General features: G+C 40.0%; 1 protein-coding gene across 2 annotated transcripts in view; it reads left to right on the top strand.

Annotated features, from left to right (window-relative positions):
• The first annotated feature begins 20,000 nt into the window (after nucleotides 1-20,000).
• PGR (progesterone receptor) overlaps nucleotides 20,001-24,884 on the top strand; it is a 97,833-nt gene continuing 92,949 nt past the window's right edge. For both annotated transcript variants that reach the window (XM_075198775.1, XM_075198777.1), the window contains exon 1: nucleotides 20,001-21,965. In XM_075198775.1, coding sequence (XP_075054876.1) covers nucleotides 20,902-21,965 — 1,064 coding nt within the window. In that variant the 5' untranslated portion in view covers nucleotides 20,001-20,901. The remainder of the gene's footprint in view (nucleotides 21,966-24,884) is intronic.

Raw genomic sequence — 24,884 nt, 5'->3', positions numbered from 1 at the left:
TTACTACTAATAATAGAAGAATGGAGATAGATAGTATAACCATGATATTCATGGTATCATGGTATCATACCATTATGTCAAGGTATGGGGAAGGAACTGGCATGCTACCTCTTACAGGTACTGTGACCAGGCATCGCCCCATATGTCAATTCATGTTGAAAACAATTAAGTGCAGGAGAGTGTATTGATGCTAAAACCATGTTTGCTAAGTTGAGCCATAGCTTACCTATCAGGTTCTAAGATCTCCAGAAAATACAGAAAAATCATTAGGTTTATTAAAACCATGAGGTCTTATAGCTTCCAAATGAATTAACGATTGAGCTTCCTTCTGAAAAAGAGCTATATAAAGGGTTAGATTTCTTAAACCTTTTAAAAAGAAAAAGTGAAGGTGTTGCCCATAGCAACCAATCAGATTCTAGCTGTCATTTATCTAGTACATTGTAGAAAATGATATCTAGGATCCACATTTCCTTTTTAGAATGTTTAATAAATCTACCACTATGTCTGTTACCTCCTCTGCACAGAGGGGGAACGAGCTTCAAACTGAAAGATTCCAAACATCCACAATGAACTTCAGAGGACTTCAGAGAGTTCTTAATCTGGTATTATTCTTATTTTTTATCAACTCTTTTATTAACTAGGAAAACAGGGCAGTTAATCAAAGCGGATATAACCTGCTACTGAAATTTGTAACCATACGGCAGACTCACCAGATGTGAAACACAATTTTCAACTCTCCACATTGCCCAAAGCTATGCAGAAACTAGAGATGGTCACTGACCCCCGTGTTTTGGTTTTGGATTCGGTTTTGGATCTGGATTACCGTTGTGTTTTGGTTTTGGTTTTGGTTTTGCAAAACCGCCATTGCGTGTTTTGGTTTTGGTTTTGTTTGGTTTTGTTTTGCTATTTTTTGGGAAAATCCATGTTTTTGGGCCTAAATTAACCCAATTTAGTGCTCCAACTGTTTTAGAGACAATTAATCTAATTGTTGAGGTAATAAATCATCCAAAAAAACAGTTTAATTCTTCGTTGGTAGGCCTTCATTTATTCTACACACAAAACAGATTGTCTTCCTCTCCATCTATGCATATTGGCAATGCAGCCATCGTCTTTGGATGTATATTACACCCTACACTTATAGTTAAATATGTAAAGAAATGGAAAAAGACAGTTTGCTTTCTGTCTCTATAGGCCCCCCTCCACTTTTTTAAAAAAACCAAAAATTCAGCCATTATAGACTGTACAATATTAATTGACATGGAGAAAGCCAGTTTGGTTTCTGTCTCTCTAGGCTCCCCTCCACTTGTATAAAATACTAATAAATTCAGCCGTTATATACTGTACAATATAAATTGAAATGGACAAAGGCAGTTTGGTATCTGTCTGCATCAGATCCTCTCTCCACTAGGAGTAAAATAGAAAACTATTCAGCCGTTATATAATCTAGAATATAAATAGAAATTGAGAAAGGCAATTTGGTATCTGTCTGCATCATAATCATCAACATCATCATTAGCGCCCTCGTCGCCTACACAAATCTCCCCCTCATCCTCTTCTAATTCCAAAGTGGCATCCTCAATTTGGGTATCACCGGCTACACTCGGGCTATTAAGGCACACATCAGAAGAATGCTCACGATTAGACATCCTACTGTTGGATGGACTCTCCACAGGGATTGTTGTCATTTGTGAATCAGAGCAAATATTCTCCTGTAATGCCTCACTGTTATCTTGCAGCTCGGCTTTGACGCGTAACAGTAGTTGTGCACCAATTGTAGGCTGGGTAAATTTTTGGGATCTGCCACTAATAGCCAAAGGTGAAGGCCTCATTCTCTCTTTGCCACTGCGTGTGTAGAATGGCATGCTTGCAATTTTTTTTTTATCGTCACTTAACTTTTGCTCAGTTACACTTCTTTTTCGCTTCAATACAGTAAATTTTTTGGGGGTTTTTGTTTTTTGCACTAATTTGAAAACACTCTGTTGTTTGACATTGCCTTGGCCAGATGACGTACTGGGAACACTAACATCAGGACTGGTGACAGAACCTGGTTGCTCATTCAGATCATATGTGGACTGCTTTGAATCCATTCTGAGCGCAAACCACTGGGGAGTGCTAAAAATTATTTGGTAGATACTGCTGACAGATATGACTTTTGACAGCCAGAAATATTAATGCACAATTAGGGAGTACACCCCAAAAGCACTGAGGAGTGCTAAAAATTATTTAGTAGATACTGCTGACAGATATGACTTTTGACAGCCAGAAATATTAATGCACAATTAGGGAGGACACCCCAAAAGCACTGAGGAGTGCTAAAAATTATTTAGTAGATACTGCTGACAGATATTACTTTTGACAGCCAGAAATATTAATGCACAATTAGGGAGGACACCCCAAAAGCATTGAGGAGTGCTAAAAATTATTTAGTAGATACTGCTGACAGATATGACTTTTGACAGCCAGAAATATTTATGCACAATTAGGGAGGACACCCCAAAAGCACTGAGGAGTGCTAAAAATTATTTAGTAGATACTGCTGACAGATATGACTTTTGACAGCCAGAAATATTAATGCACAATTAGGGAGGACACCCCAAAAACACTGAGGAGTGCTAAAAATTATTTAGTAGATACTGCTGACAGATATGACTTTTGACAGCCAGAAATATTAATGCACAATTAGGGAGGACACCCCAAAAACACTGAGGAGTGCTAAAAATTATTTAGTAGATACTGCTGACAGATATGACTTTTGACAGCCATAAATATTAATGCACAATTAGGGAGGACACCCCAAAAACACTGAGGAGTGCTAAAAATTATTTAGTAGATACTGCTGACAGATATGACTTTTGACAGCCAGAAATATTAATGCACAATTAGGGAGGACACCCCAAAAACACTGAGGAGTGCTAAAAATTATTTAGTAGATACTGCTGACAGATATGACTTTTGACAGCCAGAAATATTAATGCACAATTAGGGAGGACACCCCAAAAACACAGAGGAGTGCTAAAAATTATTTAGTAGATACTGCTGACAGATATGACTTTTGACAGCCAGAAATATTAATGCACAATTAGGGAGGACACCCCAAAAACACTGAGGAGTGCTAAAAATTATTTAGTAGATACTGCTGACAGATATGACTTTTGACAGCCAGAAATATTAATGCACAATTAGGGAGGACACCCCAAAAACACTGAGGAGTGCTAAAAATTATTTAGTAGATACTGCTGACAGATATGACTTTTGACAGCCAGAAATATTAATGCACAATTAGGGAGGACACCCCAAAAACACTGAGGAGTGCTAAAAATTATTTAGTAGATACTGCTGACAGATATGACTTTTGACAGCCAGAAATATTAATGCACAATTAGGGAGGACACCCCAAAAACACTGAGGAGTGCTAAAAATTATTTAGTAGATACTGCTGACAGATATGACTTTTGACAGCCAGAAATATTAATGCACAATTAGGGAGGACACCCCAAAAACACTGAGGAGTGCTAAAAATTATTTAGTAGATACTGCTGACAGATATGACTTTTGACAGCCAGAAATATTAATGCACAATTAGGGAGGACACCCCAAAAGCACTGAGGTGTGCTACAAATTATTTAGTAGATACTGCTGACAGATATGACTTTTGACAGCTAGAAATATTAATGCACAATTATGGGGGACACCCCAAAAGCGCTGGGGAGTGCCAAATATGAAGAAAAAATAATAAACCTCTATCCTCCTCTCTGCACTAGCGATTTTGGTTAGAGCAATTGCAAGAACAATATTGTATTCTCTGTCCCTGCTCTAATTAGCCTATGACTACACCCTGCTCTCTCCCTCTGTCAAATGGCGATGGATTGCTGTGTATTTATAAAGTTGAAGTATCGCGAGAACCGAGTCCCGAGATCCGACAACGTCACAATGACGTTCGGCCTCGATTTGGATTCGGAATGGGCGGAAGAGTACCGAGCTGCTCAGCTCGGTACTCGGATACCCAAAGTTCGGGTGGGTTCGGTTCTCGGAGAACCGGACCCGCCCATCTCTAGCAGAAACTGAGACAGGTTGTACTTGGAGAGGATTTTGTACCAACACAAGTTTTCTTTAATGGACACAGAAATAAAACATTGCTTAATGGTAGCCAGATGTCTGGCTAAAGCAGTTGAACAAGTATTTTAACATAATGTGATCAGAGGATAGTGTGAAAAAAAAGTCTGTTTTGATTTGACACATTAACTCCGGAAATTTATATATATTTGTAGATATTCAAAATGACCATTCATCTACAGACTAGAAATAAATGGTGTATTCTAACTGAACTGGCGCTTAAAGGGTGGATGAGGATTGTATAGTATTGTATTGAGCATTGTAGACGTCTGATTCTCTCTATTTCATAAGTTATCTTTGACCTAACAACATTCCCCTGCTAAAAGCCACATATTACCTGCAAGCAGAAATCTATATAGAGATGGAGCAAAAGTCATCCCAGATAGACTTAGTCAGGTTATCTCAATTATAGATCTCACCATTTGCTAATCTGTAGTTCCTTGGCACAAATTAGATGAGATGCCTGCATATAAGTTTTACTCACTCTGGGATAACTGATGCTTCAAGTTCATGTGGGCCTTTATGAAATGCTTTTTTTTTTAAATGGATATTTCTTCCACAGATAAAGATCTATTTTTTTCAGCTTTCTACGTTTGCCAATGTTGTATCATTGTGTTCTCTCTGATTCAATATGTGTTTTAGTACATGAAAGAATACTTAGGGAACACCAAACATATAATAAAGTTTCAAGGGACTTCAAGAAACATTAAAATTACTTGTTTGATCCATGATATGCATTAGACATGCCATAAATAATATTTTATTGTGAACAACAGGTCAAATATAATCCTTCTAATCAGACTGCAAAACATTAATCAGCTACAGACGGTAAAGCATCACTCTTACGTTAATGGATAACATCCTTGGCATCTCGAGAGTGATAGTCCCATTTCGTTGGGTTATAGTCCCATCAATTGCTATAGAACAAAAGAACTGCTTTGATGAATCTTTGTTATCGCCAATTAAATCTTGTCTTTGTTTTACGACTGTGCTCAATGTGTTCAGACTTAAACAACAGTTTTGATAAAGAATATTATAATTATTATTAGCTTTTATTTATAAGACCCCATAAACTTCTGCAACAATGGACAACACAAGGACATGCAGAATAGATTAGGTGGGAAACGGATGAAAAGACAGGGGAAACGAGGGTCTTGCTAGTGAGAACATACAGGGCAGGGGACGGATGGGTACACTATGTACAAATTGTCTATTGGTCCATCAATCACCCTTGCTATTGATATATTTTCAATGGAATAATAAAAAAAGTGAATGGGGAATAATGTCATGCTTCTGAATTGCAATCCGTGAACAGTAACTTAAATATTGCATTGCCTTTATAAATCACCTATAACATTAGTGGAATTACAGATAAACAACCAACTAATGTCCATAAGACGTTCCTACATAGCAGCTCCACAGAAATATTCAACCTGAACTGCATGAAAACATGTTCAAAGGAGTAAAGATTAATAACCTTTTTCTTGAATGCCAAGTTTCACGCTTTTCAGCATCACGTTTCCACAATCAGAATTTACAGGATGCCTGAGCCAATGGTACAGAAGTGTTCCAGGAAATGAAGGAAATTGTGCTTCTTTCCACAATGCTGTATTTTAATTCAAGGGTACACAACTGTCACCAGTCAGCAGTAAATGAAAGCAATTCTATCATATGATTAGAGGCAGGTTCTGAGCAGCAGCTGTACATTAACATTACAATACAGGCGAACGAATCGTAATCCAGCGTTTCACCATGCTGTGTGAGTAGCTGATGATGTCACACAAAAGGTTCTAATATGTGTGTTGATGTTCTATGCTGTTCTATGCTGTTCCGTGCACAAGGATTAACCAAACATATTTAGAGACTAACTATTAAGTAAAATAGTTAGAGATGATGAAACATATATTAGAGCTATACATTGAATTACAGGCAGCATAGGAATGAGCCCTTGTTAGCAGAATACCACAATCATTTTTATAGTGTACTCCTCACATATTTACAATAGAAGCAGTAATTGAGCATTGTATTGAGCATTGTATACAGCCGCAAAGTGCCACATGATGCAGTGATGTCATTAATACTGGTTCATTTCACAAAATATATGCCTCCCGGTCTGAAGTGTACCTTCTGTGCTCCCTAGACGGCACCCAGCATGTCAGACGCTGACTCAACCCCACCCCACTTCTTACCTTGTGTAAAGTGGGAGCAGAGCAGCAGTTATTCCTAATGGGAGTGTGTCGCAAGGCTGTGACTTCATAGCCTGGCGCCACGCTTCCAGACCATTACCTGCAAGGAGGAGCTGCAGCTTGACAGGTAAGAAGCTGCTAATGATGCTTCTGCATGTAGGTAGCCAGCACATTGTGAGCTAGCACTGCTCTGACAATAAAAACACGGAATAAGTAACATTATGTGACTCATTCAGTGATTTAAGTGCCTAAACCCTAGCGCCTAGGTTTGCCTAGTGGTATCGCCGGCCCTGGCCGCCTTATTGACAGCTAAACTCCAAAGGTGGGGTGTGAGAGCTATGTGGAAAAAGGTTTAAAATCTTCTGCCTTAGCCAATAACGTGTGCATTTTCATGAGGGGGTCTATCAAGACTGAAATGTCTCATATTTCTCAATCGTGTTCCCTCACACACCAAGTCTTAACTAGTTAGTAGTGACTCTGGTTTTATTTCCTATTTTATTTTCTGAAACTTACTTGTGCAACCTAATGTATGCCTTGTTGGAAAAAAAATTCAGATTAAATAAATTTAATCTACTGTGTTCTCCATGATGTTTGTGAACTTACGAAGCCCAGGGAGACTCATGCTACCCCCTCCCACACTCTCACATGCTTTGATTCTGCCCACAAAATGTAGAAGTGTCCAATGATCCAGGTCATTGGAATCACCAGAGATGTGCTTCACACCAACCAAAACCTACCCACATATGTTCAGAATCTCCCACCTACCAATGATACACAACATATCCTTACCTAACTCCAAACTCATTCCTTAGTTGCACTGCTTTTCCTAATATAATGTGTCCCAAAGTCCTTCACCTATCTATATGCCTTGTTTGAGAACTAATTGAACTTGTAATGGGACAAATGGCACACCCTTCCCGTGTACGAGCAACCCATAGGTACACAAGTTTTTTCTAGGGGCTTATTGCCTCTTTGTACTTCTTTGTGGAATGATATTTTCTTTCACAGGTCATCCATCTTTGACCTCCACAACCAAGTGATGCAAACCTGTACCTCACGAACCATCAGACTGCCCAGCTTCTAACTACTTTAACTTACTCACTCACTCACCAACTCATTGTCCCAGGAACCTTATAAGAAGCGATAGGATAATACCTCCCAGAAGACTATACATTTTTACTGGGAACTGCATAATTCCGCTATACTGCTATCAGAATTTCCAGAGAGTTTGATGATGTAGAGACCACCACCTGACAACCCTGTCTGGATTCAATTATTAATTGGTGAAGTACCTTGGTGTATTCAGAAAATCATTGATTCTAATCCAAAGTTGTTGCCAGCTTCCTGTCCATGATCACTGTCCTCGGACGACTTGCAGAACAATGGAATACACCAGTGTGTATGGTGACCAGATCCAGTCCATGAACTTTGACCCATTCACCGACCAGCTCTGTCCCACTTTGGAATAAGCCACCCATGTAGCTGGCACAAGAGAGAATTTCACCAACTTTGCCATCACTTTACCACAATCCTCTTCAAGTAGGCCAGACACTGCACTCCAAATCTTAGCCTCAAGAGTCATCTGTTGGAAATGCTCTGTCAAAGTTGAATAATTGGATGTAGTCATGTTAAATTAATAAATATCGGTTATTATAGAATCCTGTGCTATTGCGATTCGTACTCATCAGCATACAAATATTAAATATGCAATTACATAGGAAACACAGCAAATACACTTACATTCACTTCTATATTTGTAAATAGTTCTATTTTAATAAAGTTCCAACTAACAGTTTATTAGTAAGACTTAAAGGTTATTTATACAAATATAAATTTACATTAAAGGTATTTATGGTGCAGGTCCTATGAAATGTATGGTGTTTGGTCTTATATTAATCCACATTTTACCAGCAGGAATCCAGTATCATTGAGAATCAATTGCACATAGCGATCGCTAATTATGATTAGTATCAGATTCATACTCAAAAATACTTTGTTACCAGTATAGTGCAGTGACTTATGTCTTGTGGCCTGTTCCCTATAGTCATAGGGCCACTGTGTCACAAAGGCCCATGATATATGATATGTGTATGACACAGTTTGTGATATGGCATTGTGACATGGGTGTAACAGTGTGTGGGAGGAGCAACTGATACATAAGGTAGCTGAATAATAATTGGAACTATTGGTGGTGAGAATCCATGTGTCTACTGTAAAGCAAAAGCATTATCAGGCAATAATAAAACAGCCATTGGTGACTCGCATTTCTGTGCTGCTATTGGTGGTGCGGTACGAAAGAATGATTAAATATGTATTGTAGAGATTTTAAGAGAGTCAGATAATGTCTACCATGACTGTCCTTCACCATAAATATTAAGCATTCTTCCTGTACTGGTTCTGGAGAAGGCTTTTGCCTACATTTTGTATGGTGCCAAGAGACCTCCCTGTGCCCAAATACTCCTTGAATTTATTTGGTAAGTGATAGCAGTGCATGGTCATCAGTGTGTCCTTCACCTTCTTGTGCTTGTCAATACATTTGTAATCCTTTATTTTGAGTTTTTCCACAAGGTTGGAAGTTGGCAGACTGTCCTGCTCTTTCCTACCTGTTCTTTCTACTTTCAATACTTGTTGCTGCTGCTCGTGTCCTAAGCTCAGTTGTGCTTGTCTGGATCCTGGAATGTTGGGTCCCTGTTTAGAAATAGAGTAGGTACATGAGATATAGAAATACCAGCAATGAGTGAACACAGTAGGCCTCCCTGCCTCTATGCAGTACGACATTAAATCAAAACAACTCATGTTTTATTATTAGTGCCCCTTTCTTGTAACCAGCCCGACTGTAAAATCATTTTATTCAACTTTAATAAAAAGACCTATTTGCCCCAAACAACCCCAACATTAAATTAATAGTAATCACATTTATTAAATAAACCTATTTCCTACCATATATTAAATAACTTGCATTCACTTTTAAGAAATAGCAATCCTTTTTCCCAAACTCTGCCACACATTTAGTTAATAGCACCCAAACCACCTCAACATTAAATGAATCATCCCACCCTACATTAATAAGTCTGCACCAACCACACTATTATATTAAATTGCCCCACCATAACCCCACAAACAAAATGACACCCATTAATTAGACACCACCTATCTCACACACTACATTTCCACAAGCCCCGTGCCTTCACACACACTACATTGCCACAAGCCCCCTGTGCCACACACACACGCACACACTATATTGCCACCCCCCCCCCTCCACACATACACACACCATCTCTCACTTACCTTTAGGTGCACTTCTGCTGCATCTCTCCTCACTGCTCAGACAGGAAGTGAAGTCAGCACTTCCTGTCTGAGGCAAATCAGCAACAGGCAGCCTCACAATTGGCTGCCTGTTGCTGCCACTGACCACCAATGATTTGATCGTTGACCCACTGATATTGAAACAGGACTTAGAAAAAGAAAACACTTAGATGCCCTGTAACATGTAATAATTAGTCGTTCCTCTTTTATCTGAAGCAAGAGCTCCAGGCAGGTTATTATTATATGAACAGAGCCTTGTTCCTAACTGTGTATATACAAGTACATGTACATGATAAATTAGTAATGGTGTATGTTAGAAACTGACTACATAGGTATAATTATAACTAGAGATGGGCGGGTCTGGTTCTCCGAGAACCAAACCCACCCGAACTTTGGGTATCCGAGTACCGAGCTGAGCAGCTCGGTACTCTCCCGCCCATTCCGAATCCAAATCGAGGCCGAACGTCATTGTGACGTCGTCGGATCTCGGGGCTCGGTTCTCGCGATACTTCAACTTTATAAATACACGCCTCCACAGCAATCCATCGCCATTTGACAGAGGGAGAGAGCAGGGTGTAGTCATAGGCTAATTAGAGCAGGGACAGAGAATACAATATTGTTCTTGCAATTGCTCTAACCAAAATCGCTAGTGCAGAGAGGAGGATAGAGGTTTATTATTTTTTCTTCATATTTGGCACTCCCCAGCGCTTTTGGGGTGTCCCCCATAATTGTGCATAAATATTTCTGGCTGTCAAAAGTCATATCTGTCAGCAGTATCTACTAAATAATTTTTAGCACTCCTCAGTGCTTTGGGGTGTCCTCCCTAATTGTGCATTAATATTTCTGGCTGTAAAAAGTCATATCTGTCAGCAGTATCTACTAAATAATTTTTAGCACTCCTCAGTGTTTTTGGGGTGTCCTCCCTAATTGTGCATTAATATTTCTGGCTGTCAAAAGTCATATCTGTCAGCAGTATCTACTAAATAATTTTTAGCACTCCTCAGTGCTTTTGGGGTGTCCTCCCTAATTGTGCATTAATATTTCTGGCTGTCAAAAGTCATAACTGTCAGCAGTATCTACTAAATAATTTTTAGCACTCCTTAGTGCTTTTGGGGTGTCCTCCTTAATTGTGCATTAATATTTCTGGCTGTCAAAAGTCATATCTGTCAGCAGTATCTACTAAATAATTTTTAGCACTCCTCAGTGCTTTGGGGTGTCCTCCCTAATTGTGCATTAATATTTCTGGCTGTCAAAAGTCATATCTGTCAGCAGTATCTACTAAATAATTTTTAGCACTCCTCAGTGCTTTTGGGGTGTCCTCCCTAATTGTGCATTAATATTTCTGGCTGTCAAAAGTCATATCTGTCAGCAGAATCTACTAAATAATTTTTAGCACTCCCCAGTGGTTTGCGCTCAGAATGGATTCAAAGCAGTTCACATATGATCTGAATGAGCAACCAGGTTCTGTCACCAGTCCTGATGTTAGTGTTCCCAGTACGTCATCTGGCCAAGGCGATGTCAAACAACAGAGTGTTTTCAAATTAGTGCAAAAAACAAAAACCCAAAAATTTTTTACTGTATTGAAGCGAAAAAGAAGTGTAACTGAGCAAAAGTTAAGTGACGATAAAAAAAAAATTGCAAGCATGCCATTCTACACACGCAGTGGCAAAGAGAGAATGAGGCCTTCACCTTTGGCTATTAGTGGCAGATCCCAAAAAGTTACCCAGCCTACAATTGGTGCACAACTACTGTTACGCGTCAAAGCCGAGCTGCAAGATAACAGTGAGGCATTACAGGAGAATATTTGCTCTGATTCACAAATGACAACAATCCCTGTGGAGAGTCCATCCAACAGTGGGATGTCTAATCGTGAGCATTCTGCTGATGTGTGCCTTAATAGCCCGAGTGTAGCCGGTGATACCCAAATTGAGGATGCCACTTTGGAATTAGAAGAGGATGAGGGGGAGATTTGTGTAGGCGACGAGGGCGCTAATGATGATGTTGATGATTATGATGCAGACAGATACCAAATTGCCTTTCTCAATTTCTATTTATATTCTAGATTATATAACGGCTGAATAGTTTTCTATTTTACTCCTAGTGGAGAGAGGATCTGATGCAGACAGATACCAAACTGCCTTTGTCCATTTCAATTTATATTGTACAGTATATAACGGCTGAATTTATTAGTATTTTATACAAGTGGAGGGGGGCCTAGAGAGACAGAAACCAAACTGGCTTTCTCCATGTCAATTAATATTGTACAGTCTATAACGGCTGGATTTTTTTGTATTTTATACAAGTGGAGGGGGGCCTAGAGAGACAGAAACCAAACTGTCTTTCTCCATGTCAATTAATATTGTACAGTCTATAATGGCTGAATTTTTTAGTATTTTATACAAGTGGAGGGGGGCCTAGAGAGACAGAAACCAAACTGGCTTTCTCCATGTCAATTAATATTGTACAGTCTATAATGGCTGAATTTTTTGGTATTTTATACAAGTGGAGGGGGGCCTTGAGAGACAGAAACCAAACTGGCTTTTTCCATTTTTTTACATATTTAACTATAAGTGTAGGGTGTAATATACATTCAAATACGATGGCTGCATTGCCAATATGCATAGATGGAGAGGAAGACAATCTGTTTTGTGTGTAGAATAGGCCTACCAACGAAGAATTAAACTGTTTTTTTTGATGATTTATTACCTCAACAATTAGATTACTTGTCTCTAAAACAGTTGGAGCACTAAATTGGGTTAATTTAGGCCCAAAAACATGGATTTTCCAAAAAAATAGCAAAACAAAACCAAACAAAACCAAAACCAAAACCAAAACACGCAATGGGAGTTTTGCAAAACCAAAACCAAAACCAAAACACGACGGTAATCCAGATCCAAAACCGAATCCAAAACCAAAACACGGGGGTCAGTGACCATCTCTAATTATAACTGAATGATGAACCTTACATGGCCGTTTGAATGTGGCTTTGCATCTGTGTTCGGCTGGAGCTGTGGTCACTGCAACTATAACGGGTTCAAAATAAAGATTAGTCATCTCTATGCAACGTCACGACTCACTGACACTTTCCTAAACACTTGATGGACCATGAATGCAAAAAGCAGCATCAATAGTCATTCAAACAGGACAACTAAATCCATACACTCACATTCTCACACATGATTTTAAAACTGATTAGCTCTATTCTTATTTAAATTAATAAGTGTGGTGGAGTATTTCCTGCCCACTCCTTCACAAACAACAACTTGTGTCCTTGTATCACACAGCACGTAGCCAATGAACGGGATTAAAAATCTTAAAAATCCCCAAATGATATAGCAATAATGACTATATCCTAATGGTATAATAGTAATAGTTATATCACAATGATCAAGGAAATAGGTGACAGTTCTCTACCGATAATAAGTCTGGAGATATCATGAGATAAGTAAAAGATAAATAGCCTAAATTTACACCCCTAACTTGATTCCCTATGGTGAACAATTGTGTGAGAATCCCTGAAAAAACAGTCAGTATTTAACTTATGTGCAAAACAGAATACTAATTTGCAGCCCTTGCATTGTAACATGGTTTTGCCCAGGAGACTGAAATAAGAAGTTTCTCTAGTTAAGATCCTTAATGAATCAAGCCCGGCATCCTTATATCAGCAGCAACGATGACAAAGCCAACTCATGAGATTGGCAGAACTGGGCATCACTTCTGCCCTCACACCCTTTGGTGCCCATGTATACAGCCAGCATGGGAGTTAGAATTACTCCATTGGCTAATAAAGTATAAGCAGTGATATAATAATATAAACATAATATAAATATATAATACCAATTAATAAATGGGGTGGCTAGATCCCAATTACCTATTTGGTACCCGTAGCCCGTGTAAGCTGGCCGTCAGGTAATCTGGTCCTGCTTAGGCATGGGCTAAAATGCTGATTCTATCAGTCAAAAGACACAAGCTGACTAGGACATTATATTGGACTACACCAACGTGCAAAAAGTGTATCTGCCTGCTCAGACAATGCAAACTAAACCTCCATCTCCTGCACTGTTCTACCTCTCTTCTTTCTAATTAGGGTGCACAGCATGTCTGCACTCACAGCATGAGGACTGAAAGGCAGAGCCGCAACTTAGAATTCTAGCACCTGGGGTGAGAAAGACAAATGGCGCCCTCTAGCCCTCAATTTTAACCAAATGAACCTAAAATATTCCTAAATTACGCCCCCCCTTCAGCGTTGCGCCCTGGGCGGTCGCCCCTGTCACACAGCCGTAGTTACGGACCTGCTGAAAGGCCGGGACACTCATGCAACCTGATATATATACACTCCGACTGTTACTTCCTTTTAGGTCCCAAATAAGGGTAAACAGGACAACAAATCTAGGACTTGACCTGTAAATTAAGTGTTTAAAATAAATTACAGGAAAAAGAGCGTTTTTAGGAAATGGACAGGATAAATCATTAGTCCTGATAACGTGCAGGTGAACGTCCACGTTTGGGCAAAACCATCACCGGTCCCATGTAGTTCTAAGAAGAGATGGGAGCCCTGGGTCCCACGTCCCAGGCTCACTCACTCTCTCTTTGTCACAGCCCCAGTACACTACACTTACCAGCATCTCCATCTTAACTCCCTACAATTCATATTATTTCAAACCCAACTCTGCAATTTTATATTATAATCCCAATTAGACTGCATTTGTTATACTGTTTCTACAACTAAACTGCATTATATGTACTGTATGTAAGGATTTTATGTACCGTGTATATGATCTACAAGTTATGTGAAGTAAAAGATTTTGGAACCTATTTATAAATCTGGTTTTTCATTAAATAGGGATAGACGCATATTTAAGTTTCATGTTAATTTATGACTGGGGAATCGCAGCACAAATCTCTGCTGTCCCTGTCTTTTTGGACGTATAAGCAGTCCCTGTAGGTTTCCATGAGCACTGCTGATTTGCTCAATTTAACAAGTTCCAAGAAGAACTTGTGAATGATGACCAACGCCATCTGAAGATAGCGCTAGCCACTGAATCCTATGGGGAGAGCAGTGCGGTAAAGGGATTCCACACTACATCTTACCTCCAGGTACTATCGCAATGGTGGCCACTCTGCAATAGTGACCATTGAAAAGATAGGAGATAGGTGTTCACCGGGACAGACGTTTATCGTGATTGCTGTCCTGGCAGAACACTTTTAATAAATGCTCATGATCTTTCATTACTTATCATTGCAATAAAGAATGAAGATGATTGTGCCAAAAATGTTTTGGTTAATAAATATAACCCTTCGTACCATATGCTTGTACATATGTTCGTGATAACTGAAAGGATGAATGAATGGTTTGTTGATATTTATAAAACATTATGTTGAAGTTGATGAATGATTTGTGTTTATTTAGCGATTAACACATAGAGGTATATTTACTAAACTGCAGGTTTGAAAAAGTGGAGATGTTGCCTATAGCAACCAATCAGATTCTAGCTGTCATTTTGTAGAATGCACTAAATAAAATAATAAACTAATAATAATAATAATAATAATAAAACTAGAATCTGATTTGGTTACCATAGGCAACATCTCCACTTTTTCAAACCCGCAGTTTAGTAAATCTAGCCCAGAGGTCAAGAGTTTAGTAAATCTAGCCCAGAGGTCAAGAGATGTGTGATACTTGGGGATACAGAACCCAGTCAGACAAAGGAGTCGGTTGTAATTGTAGTACAAGACGAATGAGTAAAAAGGTTGTGTAGACAGAAGTCTCCTAACAACATCCGAGATGTCAGGGGTTTCGTAGTGGTAAAAGATGCACATTGCCAATAATTAATAAGATGAGTTAAGGCATTTATATTATTATTATTTTTTTATTATCATTATTATGAGAATTTATATCCATATTTCTTTTTACACACAGACTAATGTATTTCCTGTGAAATGTGTTGATGGTCTAATTTTTGCATTTTGTATGTGACCGTTAAAGTGTTAATGTGTTGAATTGACTAGTTAGCTCAAAGAAATGATCTTCCAAGTATGTCTGTCTTTCTCCTTGCACCACAAGCCACGGGCCCCAAGTCTGACATTGAGCAGCGTAGTCATTAAACACTACGCACAGCCTTTCTGTAATGCACTATATGCTGATGGGTGTACAGCTGGATCCCAGCTTTTTTAACTTGTCCAGTGAGATGTTCAATACATTCTAAATTCCGGACATACCTTGGGAGTTAGTTTTTATGAAGGATTAATTAGGTGTGAGACTGGCAGGTTTATTAATGTAGGTGAGAGCGTAATATGGGTGTACAGGCAGATTTCATTATGGAGGGCTCCCAAGAATTTTTTTTTTTTTTTTTTGAGGCAAACATTCAGCCACTAAACAATAACCCCTCAGTCTCCATTTTTAAACCCCTTTCATCAATTACATCATTCCTCTTTTCATCATCATCCTTCACGAACCCCTTTCATCATCATTCTCCACTAGCCATCCACAGAGCTCCACAATCAACTATAGCCTAAATTATTTTAGCATAAATCATACACCAATTTACAAAAACATAATATAAAAGAAAACAAATTTAAAGAGTAGTTCAAGCGCTGTTTATATCTTATCAAGATCTTTCTAAAATATTCAAAATATTTACACAATAAAATAATACTTAGGTTTTTTTCATGTTGTGAGTGGATCTTAGGATTCTTCCAACCATTGTTCCCCAATGTGATGCAATATAAAAAAAGAGAACAAAATAAAACAAAAAAATCAAAATGAAAATTAGAAACAAATTACTTCATTGACCCACTCTCATCATCATTCTCCATCAACCCTATCAACTCCCTGGGCCTGATTCATTAGTGATCTTGGGCCTGATTCATTAAGGATCTTAACTTGAGAAACTTCTTATTTCAGTCTCCTGGACAAAACCATGTTACAATGGAAGGGGTGCAAATTATTATTCTGTTTTGCACATAAGTTAAATACTGCCTGCTTTTTCATGTAGCACACAAATACTTGATAGCTTATTTGTACACTGAATTTAAAGTTGATATTTGTGTGCTACATGAAAAAAAAAGTCAGTATTAAACTTATGTGCAAAACAGAATACTAATTTGCACCCCTTGCATTGTAACATGGTTTTGTCCAGGAGACTGAAATAAGAAGTTTCTCAAGTTAAGTTCCTTAATGAATCAGGCCCCTTATCTTGTGCAAAAGTTAAGATGCTTATTTTTAAGAAGAAACGGGGAGATAAGAGTGAAGTTAAGATGGATTTTCATCTTAACTTAAGAAATTCTTCACTTAAGCCGGGTACCCACTACACTGTTTTAGTCCAATAATCGGCTGAAACAGCCGACATACGACCGCTCGTTCAAAAGTCAGGTCAGTGTGTACAGTTACACGATGGTCAAAAGTCTGCCCAGATGGATGATTGTCGCCTCATTTGGTTGGTCGTACCGTTTAATATTTTCGTTCCAATCTCGTTTCCGTTGTGTAGTGTGTATAAACTTCCGACCGATACACAACAGTGAGTACGAAATTACAGTCATTGCTCACGACAACATGGCTGTAAAAAGTCGCTAAAGGGACGTCCGCTCTTCCCTTTCTCGTCCTAAACGAGGCTAGTGTGTATGCAGTCCATGGACCGAGCAATCGGACCATCGATCGCATGTAAAATCACTCGGCATAAAAAGTTGGTCGAAATTTCTGTAGTGTGTACCCAGCTTTACACAGTGGATTTTGCTTCTTATCTGCCTTTTCTGAGCATGCACAGAGTGGATTTGCTTAAGATAACCAAAAAACGGCAGATAAGATCACTATGAATCAGGCCCCCTGTCTTAAACACCTCATAATATCCTCCAACCACCTCCCCCGCTCACTCAACTGAGGAACAGATCAGATGCCCTCTGAGCGAGTGTATAGTTGGCACTACAGAATGCCAGTCCATGTGCACAGCACTCTGGGATCTTAATTAGAGCAGGGCACAGCAGTCAGAGCCGGGGGCTTATTACTGAGCTCTCTGCTCTGCCACTCAGTTTAAATTAGGCAAACAAAACAAGAAGAATCAAGGCCTGATGTGCACACCCTGATTCACCAAGGAGCGTATCTCTTGATATGTGCGCTGATGAAATCTAGTGTAGGTCCGCTCTACGACACAGGACACTGCAGGATACGTCCAATACCTATGTGGAATATAAATGCGCAAAAGAACGTGTAGAAAAAAAAAGTATTTTTGTGATGCCCAGACCTTGAATCGGACGTCGCTGCATGCTCTCCAGTTTGGCAAGCCTGTGAGGGTGCTACCCCAGGGGTACCGACCCAGGCGGTCCCCTTTGTCTGTGGAAAAGGTTCTCACCTGATCCCGAGAGCCTGCTATGGAAGGTGTTCTCTCCGGCTGCAGGAATCCCACCTCTGTGCTTCCTGGTGTGCGTCCCCCTGTATGCGAAACAAAAGAGAGAGACACGTATCCCAAGAACTAGGGGGAAAGGGAAGAGGCTGTCCGGGGCTACGGCCAGGAACGGAGACACTTGCTCATTTCCACTTATCCTCACTCAATGTTGGTCTAGCCTGGATACGGGGGCTGCAAGAGTTCGGGACAGAGAACTCTCTCGCTCGAACCCTCTACTCACCAGTAGTGAGGGTCACCCAACAGTCAGTGACAGAGCAGAGCGCCGCAGGGTCTAGCAGTTCCCATCTGGTCCTCTCTCTTATCTCGCCACGCGTCCACAAGGTCCTTCTCCTACAACCTCCGCCGTCGACTTCTCTCTCTGGCGCCGCCGCGGGCGTCTTAAATAGACCCCGGTGCATCGATGCCTGATGACACCAGCGCGCTGCTGCGTCATCACGCTTCCACCGCGAAGCCGGATTGGCTCACGGCGGCTCCACTGTCTGGATGGCTAGGCGGGGAGTGCTGATTGGCTCCCCGACCTGGTGACCCTTTCCACAAGCCCTTGCTGTACATTGACTACGGATGAATGCCCCTACCTCTCCCCCTTCCCTCCTAGAAATTGAAAACTGTAGTAAGTGTCCTTTGAGTACGAAGATGAATTAAACATTGCTGAGTGTAGTTGCATCTGGTCTGGTTCTGGGCATACGCAGATTACATTTTTGGATTATATACACACAGGGCCTGATTTTTAATTTGGGAGCAAAGCAAAGAAAAGGAGCAAATTTGCACCTGGGCAAAACCATGTTGCATTGGAGGGGAAAGTAATTACTGATTTTATTGCATGCAAGGAAAATACTGGCTGTTTTTCATGTAGCAAATAAATACTTGATAGCTTTATTTTTACACTGAAGATTAAAGTTGATCTAGGACATGACATATCACAGCTATAAATCTGTCCATTTTAAATTTACTTTCCCCTCCAATGCAACATGGTTTTGCCCAGGTGCAAATTTGCTCCTTTTCTTTACTTTGCTCCTATCTCAAAATCAGGCCCACAATCGGCTGTTCTTTTAACCAAGTAAATTAAATCAATAAATGTAATAATGTTATAGTAGATCGTTGAGATTGTGCTAAAGGTGTGGATTTTTTTTATTTATGTTTTATCTTTGTTTTGATTATGTACATTAGTTATTTCTGGCGACCTGTCTATATTTCTATTTAAATACAGTAGTACATTGTTTACATTTGAAACAATGTTTCAAATGTGCTCAATTTCAAATAATGTATGGTCCCTTCATATATCCATTGACCCCAGGATCCCAGATAATATATTGTATATAGCGCTCATATTAACTTTGCTTCACTTTTCTCGTCTTATTAATTTAATCATTAGGCAACGATTCTAATACCATAGCAATACTCCCTATAGTTAGTTGCAGTTAAAAGCACAATCTTATGTTCAATTAATTAAATGAACTATTTTTTACAGTAAATTCGTTTTCCAACTGGTAAAAAGTTTAATTAGCAGAATCTCCTACATTGTACCCAGAGCTGCCAAATGTATGCACAAAGCTTAACAGCTCAATGAATACGTGTTCAACGTGAGCATATCAAACTGAGCACCGTTTAATCTAATGTGATGGATTCTAGAGTTAGAAACATTCACTTTGTACACCTATAATAGAATCGGGCTGCGCTCAGGCTGCGTTATCCACAGAGGGCAGAAAATAGAAATCTCAGATAAACACCTATAAATCACGTCCACTCATTGAAAAGAGGGGGGGGGGAGGGGGGGGGCGTCACGATAGAAGAGGACAAAACCACCTACCACCTTTGCATAAAAGGTCAAGTTTTAAAAATACAGAAAAAAGCCCCCCACCACCTCCCCCCCCCCCCCCCCCCAAAAAAAAAAAGAAGGAGAAAAATTCAGTAATAAACGTGACGCATAGATGTGATGAGGCTGATTTTAGGCAGCATGTGCTATTACAAAAGTTGCACAGTACGAAGGTACTATTTAAGGCAGAAGAGACACCGATTAAAGAGAAGAAACACTGCCACTCCGGGATTCAGACCTGCAGTCAACACAGTGACCTCGCCTATAATCCGGAGCAAGCAACGTCTGGCAGTCACGGAGCACAGAGAGGGCAGAGGCAGAGCGGTGCCAGGGTTTGGGCTTTGGAGAGGCGCACAGTGCCAGTGTAGCGCGCAAGGAAAGTACAGTGGTGCCACGGAGAAGCGCACAGTGCTAGATAGCGCACAAGGAAAGTAGAGTGGTGCCAATGCTTTGGAGAAGCGCACAGTGCTAGATAGCGCACAAGGAAGGTAGATTGGTGTCAATGTTTTGGAGAGGCGTACAGTGCTAGTTTAGCGCACACGGGAAGTATGGTAGTGTCAATGTTTTGGAGAAGCGCACAGTGCTAGTTTAGCGCACACGGGAAGTCTGGTAGTGTCAATGTTTTGGAGAGGCGCACTGTGCTAGTTTAGCGCACAAGTTGTGTGGTATCAATGTTTTGGAGTGGCACATAGTGCCAGTCTAGCACTCACGTAGAGCAGAGGAGTGACAGGTTTTGCAGAGACTCGAATTCCCAGTCTAGCGCACAGGGGAGCAGAGCGCAGTGCCAGCCTCATAGTAAGGAAGAGGGAAGCGGCAGTTTACACAGCAGATACCAGCGGAGAAAGGGTTATGCCAGTGTACAGAGACGACCGGTGTCGATGCGCCTAATTAAACTTTTTCTTGTTTAAATAATTCTTTCTCAAGGAAAGTTAGCTGTCAGTATATGGAGAGAGGGGCAGTAAGAACACGGTATTGAGCTGATAACTGCTGCTGTTTTAATATCTCACCGAGAAGTTTCAGAACTCTAATGACTTCATGATCCCCGGAATAGATAGTTCTGGACACGCTGCTAGCTATCTACATGGAGGATACGACGAAGCACTGTTCAAGGACCATACAGTGTTCAGGGACAGAATCCTGTATATACTTGGGCAGAGCTGCCAGGAGCCAGATGGATTTTTTGCAGGAGGTCTCAGACCCTGGGGAGATCTCATTGGACAGTCTGATCTATCAGAAACCAGAATGTGAAGGATCCTACCAAACCAGGGGAGAACCAGTATCTTCTGATAACAGTGAGCTGGATAATGTCCTAGAGTGTATCCTGAACTCCTCAGCATCAAATCACCCCCACCTATGGGACGATAATGTTACCCCTGATATACATGGAATGTCAATAACGTCTGGAACCACAGATAAGACCATTGGTGACCCCAGAACTGATACAGAAGGCTCAAATTTGTGGGTTGAGGCCACAGACTCTGAAAATAATAAGATCACTCGTTCGTTGTCCCAAAAAGAGCAGGACAGAGCTCCCCTGGAGGGCTGTACTGGAAATCGGTCACCGGTGAACGGTGGTGCCCCTGGAGCCCTGACCTGCAGACATCCATCTGTGCTTGGACTAAACTTCACTGATATGGCCGTATTACCTGTCAGCTCAGTCTACCTGTCTGCACGGGAGAGGCAAGTTGTGGACACTGATGGCTGTGACCTGGGTTGTTCTCCAGCTAGCTCATCACATCAATTGTCTCCATACACAAAACAGAGCACCTGCTTAAACCCTGACATTGGGTCAGACTGCAAGGTTAAACGGGAAGAGTGTGAGGTCTCTCTGTTTACAACCCCAAAAGACAACACCTTGTGCCCGGATTTTGGATTACCACACGCAAATCCCACAGCCCCAGATGCCAACCCGTTTTTGGATTATACTCTCTGCAAATTGGAGTCTGCAGCTGTCTATGAATCTTTTAAAGCCAGTCCTGGTACCTCAGATGAAAACTCCAGCCATGTTTTACCCACATCTCCTGCACCCCAAAATATCTACCAGCCCATAAACCTTAATGGCCATCAACTGCTCGCCTATCAATCACTGGGCGCCAAAGAGTCCTACCTGCCGCAGATTCTGCTACCATATGTGCAGTATATCAGGTAACTACCAACATAACACCACTGTACTCACTAAAAACTGACTGTATTTTAGAACAACTCAAACTGCATATTTATAAATAAATATAAACTAATAGGGTTAAATCATAAAAAAACAAAAAAAAAACACAAATTACAAGAAATACCCGTTTAATCTTTTTATTTCCTTAGGACGTAGTGTGAATCGATGTAGCATAAATCTTGAATGCATGAAAAAAAAAATGCTCTATTATAATACATTCAAGCTTCACCCTTGGCTCAAACTGAGGGCGGGCGTTATGTAGAGTTAGACGAATCTTACATGCAGGCGTAAAGAGTCTGAATAAAAAGACACATTCTACATTCCCATAATCCACCACTATGGGCCTGATTCATTAAGGAAAGCAATGCAAAAAAAGGAGTAAATTGGCACCTTGGCAAAACCATGTTGCATTGGAGGGGGAGGTAAATTTAAAATGTTGGGACAGATTTATGGTTGGGATAGGGCATAACCTAGATCGATTTTAAATCTTTAAATTTCAGTGTAAAAATAAAACTATGAAGTATTTTTGCTCTACATAAAAAAACAGTTAATATTGTCCTTACATGCAAAATAATAAACTCATTTGCACCCCTTGCATTGTAAGATGGTTTGTCCAGGTGCAAACTTACTCCTTTTTTCCCGTTTAATTTTCCTTAATGAATCAGACCCTATAAGTGTAAGGAGTCATATAGACAAGATGCCACTGACTCTACATAGATGCAGCATAAGTTTTTCTGTGCTTACGCGCAGTAATGAAATCCACATTTTACTCTTAAATCGACTTGCGTCCAACTCTACATGAGGCCCAGAATGCACATGAGTACACACAGGCAGTATTTCATAGGGATCAATTATCTTGAATGAAAGACTGTGTTCATCACACAATACAGGATTAAAGGAAAGTAACCAGAGGTGGATGAAGACTGCCTACTTGTATTCTTATATAACTGTGGTACATTTTATCAGTACTGTATTCTCTGATCAATCAGGTGTAACCAGAACAGAACGGGATTATTGAACCCTATGAATAATGTTCTGACATGACACACAAGCATTCACCGTAAAAGTTGGCCAAACCAGTATGTCATTTAGTATTGTTGTTCTGATTTAAATTGGGATCAATTATCCCTAAATTTAACTCTAAGCATAATGTCATACAGGATTACAAAATACTTGCATTTTGGCAATTTTATTTTAATTTCTACCTTTCCCTTTCCTTTATTGTCTATGTCAGGCTGCACCATTTTTGTGGACCTATTAAACGTTCGTGTAAGCGGTTAACAGGTTCACAAAATCTACAGTGATTATAATGGGGAGAAATAAAAAAAAATAAACTCAGCATTTCTTTAGCTGCAACATTCCAGCATTTTGTAGTGCTGGGTGACCGGTACTCTAAGCTGCCTTTACTGTGCATTACAGTATGACTAAAACGCTGTAGCAAGACGGGTACAAAGTACCTGGGCCGGGGACTGACTTGTAGGCTTGGGAGTAGTTGATTATAATTAGGGAATATTGATTGCCCGGGCTCCACTGACTAGCCATAGCTCTATCTCCTATCTGAGCCTTATTATAGGTGGAGAACAAAACCTGGGCAAGTGACCTCCCTAGGATGCACATATGGCACCAGCGTTTGCTGCCCCAATTGCCCATCCAAGATGTAAATGAGGGGGAATGAGGTCAGATGACTGCATTGGTCGACAGCTTCCTATTGGTCCACAGCTTCCTATTGGTCCACAAGGTCACATCCAGCTAGACGGAATGTGCGACAACGGTGTTTGCTAAGGCCGAGTGCGCAGCCTGGGGTGTGGCACCAGGAGCTACTGCATCTGGCCCAGGTTTCATCTCGGTGACCCTATGTATGAGTCTCACACCATGACCAAAATGATTAGGGATTTTTTTGTTCTGTTGTAATGCTTTGACATTACAGACTTACACATGATAATAGGCACTGACTTACATTTTAGGGCTGAAGTTACCAAAGCTGTAATAGTTGCTTAAAATAGTTCCTTATCTTAAATGTTCCAAAATGCATTGTCTGGAAGTGCTGCATAAAACTTGATAGGCTAAACAACAGCTAAAGCCGATTTTGTTTTATTTTTGTTCCAAAGCTCTGTGTTTATGGAGCGGCTGCGGATGATTAGGATTGTAGTTTTTCCACTTCCGCCGAGGTCCCGAAGGCTATCTACATCTGTAATAGTTTATTTGCAGAAATTGGAGCCCAGTCATTCTGTTGCTTGATTTAAATTCATTCTAAGAACTTCTAGTCTAAGATAAGAATCACTGCGCAGAACACAGCAACCCTGTGATAACGTCACTTAATGAAACGCTTAACAGTTTAACCCCTTCTTATTAATTGTGTAGAATGTGTATACTAGTAATGTCCATACAGTAAAACATATCACAGATAGTAAAGCATGTCTAGAGAAAGTAAAAGATAAAATGCAATGTAAGGTTAAAGACGTGTGATATTTACAAATTAATATATATATATATATATATATATATATATATATATATATATATATATATATATATAGATATATATATATATATATATATGTATATATATATATCTATATATATGTTCGAAACACCGAAATGGACGCCCCTTATTAGATGGTATCCGGAATATTCACTTATATACGCGTATCAGAAAAAGGAAGAACATGTGCACATCAACACCTTGTAGTGTTATATCGATCGGATCACCTCTTGGATGTATGGATCCTCTCATGCAATAGGGAGACAGAAAAAATCAGATATAGTGTAATCACTTAATGATATGTGGGTCCCTCCACCACACTGCACACTCCATATGTGAAATTGAAGTGTATTAGCCAGTTACATGTCAGCAGCATTAATATTACAACAGTCCTAGAAAGATCTTGGAGAAGAATATC

The sequence above is a fragment of the Mixophyes fleayi genome, chromosome 2, assembly GCF_038048845.1.
Source record: "Mixophyes fleayi isolate aMixFle1 chromosome 2, aMixFle1.hap1, whole genome shotgun sequence".
Lineage (NCBI taxonomy): Eukaryota > Metazoa > Chordata > Amphibia > Anura > Limnodynastidae > Mixophyes > Mixophyes fleayi.
Note: the sequence above shows the minus strand (reverse complement) of the source record. Positions and strands in the feature narration are given on the sequence as shown.